A 7,096-nucleotide genomic window follows, 5' to 3' on the forward strand; every position below is an offset into this window, starting at 1 on the left:
ATCACCCCAAGGGGAATGCAAGAGATGGCATCTGCATGCTTCCCGCAGAAACTTGGCATGCCAAGAGAACACGTTTGAGGAGTACTGCAAGTCTCCCCTTGCATGTGCTCTTGGCCAGCTCTCTCTAGAAGAATCGGCTCTTCCCCAGAGCTGCAGGTACCACTGGAAGCGAGCAGTGAGTCCTGCTGCTCAGGAGAGCTGCTGGTGCGGCAGGTGCATCTAGTGCTTACACAGGGGCTGCAAGGGAGAGATTGCTCCTTAGCTTTTCTCCCCTTTTATGCATCCAAACAAGTGACCAGCCATAACCCGTGCCTTTAAAAATAGCCCTCAAAGGATCCAAGGACAGACAGGAGCTTTGGTGGCCATCTTTGAGTGAGTGGCAGACAAATGTATGAAGTGAGGCTAGAGAGATGTGTTCCAGCCAAAGTCAGTGTCCATAGCTTTAATACACACCCGCAAAACATACCGCAGGCATCAATAAATAACAACGACAATAATAATAGCAGTCCTAAAGCCAGATGCCATCTCTCTGGTTTGTTATCAGCTGTGATCCTTCCAGCAAGGATCATGAAATACACCCAGGTGCAAAAGAGGCAGCCTCTCCCCGCTCCCCGGGGAGCTGTGTAACGGAAGACACCGGGTTGTGGTACTTCTGGCAGTTCGTGAGCTCTCACACAGCTCTCACACCATGCAAGAGCAAGCTATCAACACTTCTATCCCAATCACCAGGGTGGCAACCAGAGGCATAACAATCAGGACTCACAGTAGAGATGATACCTTTTATTAAACCAATAATAATTAATAATAATAATTAGAGCAATAATGCTGGTCTAATAAAAGATATCATCTCTACTGTGAGTCCTGATTGCCTTTTCCTCTAGACCAATACAGCTACAACCTGGATAACAATGCAGCCGAGCATCCGGGGCAGCTGTGACACACAGGGGCAGCAGCGATTTCCAGTTGCTGTCCGTTACCATTGCAGTGGCAGAGTTTCACCCCACCCTCCCACCCCCCAAGTTAGTAACCAGGGTGGCTGCCCTGGTTGCCCTGCCCTAGTTATGCTGCTGGTGGTATCCAAACAGCCATTCAGAAAACCAAAACCACCACTTAAGGATTAGCAGACAATATCTGTGCTCAGACACATGGCCCCTGAGCAGCTGAATCTTAGAATTGGTCTCTAACACTGTTTGTGAGTCTTCCTTAGGACAAGATAGGGCAAGGCAACTACCCAGGAGTCGCAAGGCCAGTACTGTATCTGGGGTTGAAAGGAAGGCATCTCATATAAGACATAAAAGTAGATAATCAAGGGGCAGCAGTACAGAAGGCTGATGGCGATCAGTATATGCCTAGCAAAGAAACAAAGAATGCACGTGTAAGAAGCACGGGACATCACAGCCGGTGCACACTGTTCTCTGCAATGACACAGGCCCTATCCTCATGAAGGTGAAAAATATTCTAGCTGCAAATTTATTGCCAGCACAGTACGGTGTGGGATTTTTATGAGGTCCAGATACAGCAGGCCAGATTCCCAGCACATATAAATCTGTATAGCTCCAAAAATGACTTTGCCCAATGCATAACACCTGAGGATCTGGCCTAATACCTTCTCTGGGTTATATATATAACCAGGAGAAGACAGCTGTAGATATATATCTTCTCCTGGTTATATATATATATATATATACATATATATATCTTCCCCTGGTTATATATATATATATATATAACCAGGAGAAGATATATTCCACTGGGAAATGAGGCTATAGCAGTGATCCTCAACCAGGGATCGGGCTATAAGATCCTTTTTAGGGTGCCACAGGGTACTGCACAAATATTAGCACTGTTAGGTGTGCAAACAAACACCCATACATGATTCACAAGAAAAATGCAGAGATTTCAAATAGGAATTCATAGTGTCAGAAACATTGTGATCAGTTGGGGTCTGAGTTCTTTGCGACAGAAGAATTGCTGTATTTTTTGATGGTGAAGAAATAAGGAGAAAGTCCTTGGCTGGTCCCAAGGAGCTAAGCAGTGTTTAGTCCGTTATGAAGGCCAGATCTTGAGAAGTGCAGAGTGTGCGCTGCATTTTTCATATTTAAGGACTGAGTGGCCGTGTCTATGTTCATTAATGTGCCGTAGTTACGGTGCGTTTAGTACCTGTAATAACAGTACTAATTTACTGCGTCGTAATGGGTGTTACTGCACAGTAGCACCAGCGCACGCTTTGTGATGCTAATGTGCAGTAGACTAATTCTGCTGCACATTAGTATGCTTTATGCCTGCTGTGCTAATGCACAGTAGAATTAGTCTACTGTGCATTTAGCGTCTCATGTAGACGTGCCCAGCAAGAGCTGAGTAAGGACTTCAGGGTGTAGGCTCAATGCAGAAATTGTCAAACAAACAGAGATGGGTGGAAACCAGAATTTGCTTTGTGTTAAAAAAAAAATCATTTCCAAAGAATTGTGAATAGGAATGAAAAATCAAAAATGCAAAGTTTTCTGTGGAATGGAAATTTAAAAACAAAAACTGAACAAAGCCCCAGTCTGAAAGAAACATAATGCCCAGGGCAGGGAGTCGGACTCGATCTACTAAGGTCCCTTCTGACCCTAAACATCTATGAACATCTATAATAGATTTAAAAAAAATCTAGGCTAGCAAACCAGGTCCCAGCTGCCCAGCTTTATAGCAAGATGCTCAGGCTGGGAAGCCAATGGTCAAGGCTGTCTGGTTTCCAACAAGTCTCGGTGGAATCAGCACATTTTCTTGGAACGTGTCCGTTTTATCACATCGGCATTTTTGCAGGGGACGATGTTCCCTTCAGAAAAAATTCAACTGTCGTTATCAGCTATGAACCTAACATTGCCTTGTTGTTGAACCCCAGCCCCCAAATGATTCCTGAGCCCTCGGGCTATGGCCTGAAACCAGGTGGACGGATGTCCTGGTTAGGATGCAACACCCCACAGTGATTTAGCTCCTCTGTCAAAGTGAGAGGAAATGACTGTTCTTACCAGAAGCTGTGAAAATAACAAAAATTGATCCTCTGACAAAACCCGCAGAACCACTTGTCGGTTATCCAGCAGCCAATGGCTAATGCCCACCACACAACCATGGCAGCAGCTAGCCGGTGGACACGGCCGTCCTTGCACCTGGAAGGCAGTTTGGGAGGAGGGGGGGTAGAGGTTGGATCGTGGAGTTAGAAGAGTTTGAATTTTGGTAGAGCATGCTTTTTAAAAAACAGTCATCAATTCTAGCTCGCCATGTCAGAGCAAGACGTGCGCCCGTGCCCTTGGAGGGGGCTAGCCCCGCTTTCCCTGTGGTTCTGGCACTATAACTACTCCTGCAAGTGGGAGTGCGTTCAGTGCTGCGGACACCTGTGGAGTCACCCTTCGAAAAGAAAGACATTTAGGTGGGATTTTCAAAAGAGCCAAAGGGAGTCGGGCACCAAATCACCTTGAGCTGATTTCGGCTCCTAACTTTCAGCCTTTACCATGCCACTCTGAGATAGGCTGGCAACCCAAAATGTCAGTCTCTGTGTTCGAGCTCTCTCCTCGGCTGGCCACGCAGCTAAGCGTCGACTCTTTGACAGCTCCTTGTCACCTGCACACCATGCCAGGAAGCTTATTTAGTCACAGATCTCGTCTAAGGTGGACCCAACCTTAACTTATCGTTTGGGCCTCCGTTCAGCCCAGCAACCCAACCTTATTGCTGATCTGCTTATGTATATGCTCAACTACCTTCCTGGCTAGTGAGGTGCTGAAACACATGCTTAAATGCTTGGCGGGACTGGAGTCCTAATGTAACATCTGAATTGAGGCCTAAGGGCATTTATACACGTACCTTTATCGGCACCGACGCACCAAAAATCCAGCGCATCGGAGCAGACTCGATTAATCGAGTCTGCGGAGCATGCAAGCTGATGTGCCCGGTGCTGCATCGCATGCATTTGTATAACTGGTTAAATGTGCAGCAGTGTGCAGAATATGGCTTTTGAACTAAAGCACCTTTGATGTTTGAACTAAAACACCTTTGAATGCCATTTTTGCAGCTCTGTTGCACGTTTCACCATTTATACAAATGTGTGCCGCAGTGCCGGGCGCTTTTCAAAGTGCCCGGCGCTGCGGCGCATACACATCCATGTGTACAAATGCCCTCAGTGACCAGCTCAGTTGAAGGGTGTAACCAAAGCTGCTTCAAGGTGTAAAGTAAAGCTTAAAAGAAGCCACTTAGACTAACCTGTCATAACTCACCCTGATTGTAATGGGAGTTCACCAAATTGTCTTTGAAGATTTGGACCAGAGAGACCAGCAGGTCTCTCAAAGTCACATAAGAAGTAGGTGGTGCATTAGAAAACTGAACTCAAGTCTCCCAAGTCCCAGTGGGCATGTGTGAGCGTGTTCATGGGAGTGCCTCCCTGCCCCTGCACTCTTCCCTCCAGCCATGAGCATGGGATGAAGTGCAAACAGACTTCCCAGCAGAGGAAACCACTCCTTACTTCCTCAGAAAACTCCATATCATGTACAGCAGGTGAAAGGCAAAGCTGTTCAGCAGATAAGCATTGACGGATGGCTTGATGAACGATAGCAGGGTGATGATGGCGGTGGTGATGGTAACCAGCCATCTAAACTGAGTCCTAGTGGGAAAGGGCAAACAGAGATGGGTGAGCATCACACAGGAGGTGGGCACATTTCATCCTGTAGCTGAGATGCGAGCAAGGGGGTCACCGCACTAACTTGGTACCCAGCTCCTGCCTTTCAGGGCCTCGCAGTGTCCCAGCCTGGAGCCCAAAGTCCAGCAGGAAAAGCGTCAGAGTTGCACCTGGCTGAGAGCATGAGTGACCGAGCAGCAGCTAGACTGTGAAAGGCAGGGAAACAGGGACAGGAATCTTCCCGGGATACCTGTCCTCCGCAGGAAGTCTCTCCCAAAGCCTGGCTTGTTTGCCAAAAGCCTCATTTGAAGGCAATGTTATGTCATGCCTGCAGGATTCCCAAAGGAAAAGCAAGCTGGAACAAGGGCAAGATGTGGTCAGCATGACCCATCTCCTTTGTCACATTGGTGGGCAGTAAGCTAGGCGGGCAGGACGGAGGTAAATGTTGCAGGAGTAAAGACTGCAGGACTGAGGCCAGGGACTGGAATTCCTCTCGCTAGCACCAGTCACATTTTTTCCTGCAAACCCCTTTAGAGTTTGAGTTGCTGAACAACAATAGGGCTCCCACATGGGGCATTCACATGCAAATCCCTTCCAAGTTCCCCCTTCTCCTTCCTCCTCCAGCCCTGTTCCTGCAGTGAACTCCCAGTGACCTCCTTTTTTGCATGGGAATAGCTGACTCCAAGGGGAGGTTTTCACTGCAACTGTTAGCCTAGGCTAGCAGGTCTAGGTGAGAGCTTCCCCTACCTGTTACTGCACCCCCACCGCTTGTGACAGAACAGACACATCACCGTCATCCCCATGCCTCCCTCCCTCAAAATATCCCGGAATATCTCCGGGCTGGGAATCGGATCACACTTGCCAGACTCTTTTGTGCTACTGCCTAGTGCTGATAACTTTTTTGCCCTTCCTAAGCCTCATAAACAAGCAAGACCTCCGGCCCCACTGAGAAGTGACTTGGCAAACCCGCGTCGCATCTACTTGGCCATGCTGCTCGCAAGGGCCGAATGGATGCATTTGAGAGAAGTCGTGTTTGGCTTCCTGCTAGCTTTGCAAAGGCAGCTGTTAGGAGTCAGTGCAGCAGGCAGGTTAAACTGCCCTGGTTACCCAAATGAGCCTGGTTGCCAGTGGCCAAACTACTTCCAGCTGACCCATTGCTTGCATGGGTGTGGTACTGGCTACCTGTTTCTATCGCCTGTGCTCCAGTCCCTTACAGTTACTGGCTAGCAATTTCAGCCTGGATCCCCGTCCTCTTCTGTGGCTGTGCCCAGGAGGACTGCCTATATTTTGGTCTCTTGCAGACCTTGGCATCCAGACTCTAGGTGGGACCCCTGCTTTCTGACCTTGCCTGTTCCTGATCCCCTGAGTTGTGACCTTCTGGGGTTAAGCCCTGATTGCCCATGTCCTGGTTGTACCCGCTCCAGCTGACTCGAGTTTAGCACAACTCCTGCAAGCTTTGCTAGGAGTATCCTTCACGGTTGCACTGACCAAGCTGCTGCCAGCGAACAGTGGTTCCAGCATGTGCTGCAGTAACCTGGAAGACAATGATTCTCAACCGGGGAGGCTGTAAGATCCTTTTAAGGATGTTATGCTGCTGTTGCCAAGTACAGCTGCCCTGCTGCATCTCTGTTTCTGGAAAATGCCACGTGGGGCCAGACCAAGAAGTGGCTGATGGAGGAGGGGGTACCCTGCTGCAGCCTGGCCTGATAGGAGCGGCTGTCAGGAGCCTGTTGGGCTCTCAGGCAGACCAGTAGCAGACCAGCAACACCACTGTGGACAGGATATAATAAGTGTTGTCCCTACCTGGCAGGCAAGGGGTGTCCCCTGGGCTTGATGCATTGAGGCAAAGGCAGAGGGTATGTCTCCCTTATGTGCAAGGAAAAGGAGGGGCTCCTGCCTGTATCAGCAGAGGGTGCCCCTAAATCCACAACAGTTATGGAGAGGTGCCTTGAGTCTAAGGTTGAGAACCACTTCTGTAGTGTGTCCCCTCTCAGCAAGGTCAGCTGCTGAATGGGGGATTTGATGGACCCGCACAAGGGAAAGCTGAGATGTTATGTTTGACAAGGCAGCCGCTGGAGCCTGCAGGGTACATAGTATCTGCACCTTTCTCACCTGTTCTTGATAAATTTTGGGAAGCGATTCTTTGGCAACCAAAAGGTGTAGGTTATAGCCAGCGTCCAAAGGATGGAGAGCTCATCCAGCAGCTGCCCCACATAGCTCAAGGTCATGTGAAAGTATACAGAGAAGATACCTGCAGTGAGTGAAGCTGGTCGGATTAATAATCCTGCTCCTCCCAATCCCCCTCCACCTTTCAGCAGTACAGACCTTGTGGGGAGACTGATTTTGAAGTTTCTAATGGGGGCTGGGACAGAAGATAGCCATAGCACACACGCTACAAGCCCCTTCTCTGCCTTTCAACCCTTGCACAAGGTCAAATCCTACCCAATT

At 48.8% G+C, this 7,096-nt stretch overlaps 1 protein-coding gene across 1 annotated transcript in view; it reads right to left on the minus strand.

The window, feature by feature from the left end:
- Positions 1 to 1,044: 1,044 nt before the first annotated feature.
- Positions 1,045 to 7,096, minus strand: part of ACER1 (alkaline ceramidase 1) — a 22,133-nt gene continuing 16,081 nt past the window's right edge. Inside the window, exons 3-6 of the mRNA XM_006017527.2 lie at positions 6,761 to 6,899; positions 4,496 to 4,633; positions 3,012 to 3,149; positions 1,045 to 1,349 (exon numbers count right to left, since the gene is read on the minus strand). Coding sequence (XP_006017589.1) covers positions 1,181 to 1,349; positions 3,012 to 3,149; positions 4,496 to 4,633; positions 6,761 to 6,899 — 584 coding nt within the window. The 3' untranslated portion in view covers positions 1,045 to 1,180. The remainder of the gene's footprint in view (positions 1,350 to 3,011; positions 3,150 to 4,495; positions 4,634 to 6,760; positions 6,900 to 7,096) is intronic.

The sequence above is a fragment of the Alligator sinensis genome, unplaced genomic scaffold (genome assembly GCF_000455745.1).
Source record: "Alligator sinensis unplaced genomic scaffold, ASM45574v1 scaffold1295_1, whole genome shotgun sequence".
In the NCBI taxonomy this organism is placed as follows: Eukaryota; Metazoa; Chordata; order Crocodylia; family Alligatoridae; genus Alligator; species Alligator sinensis.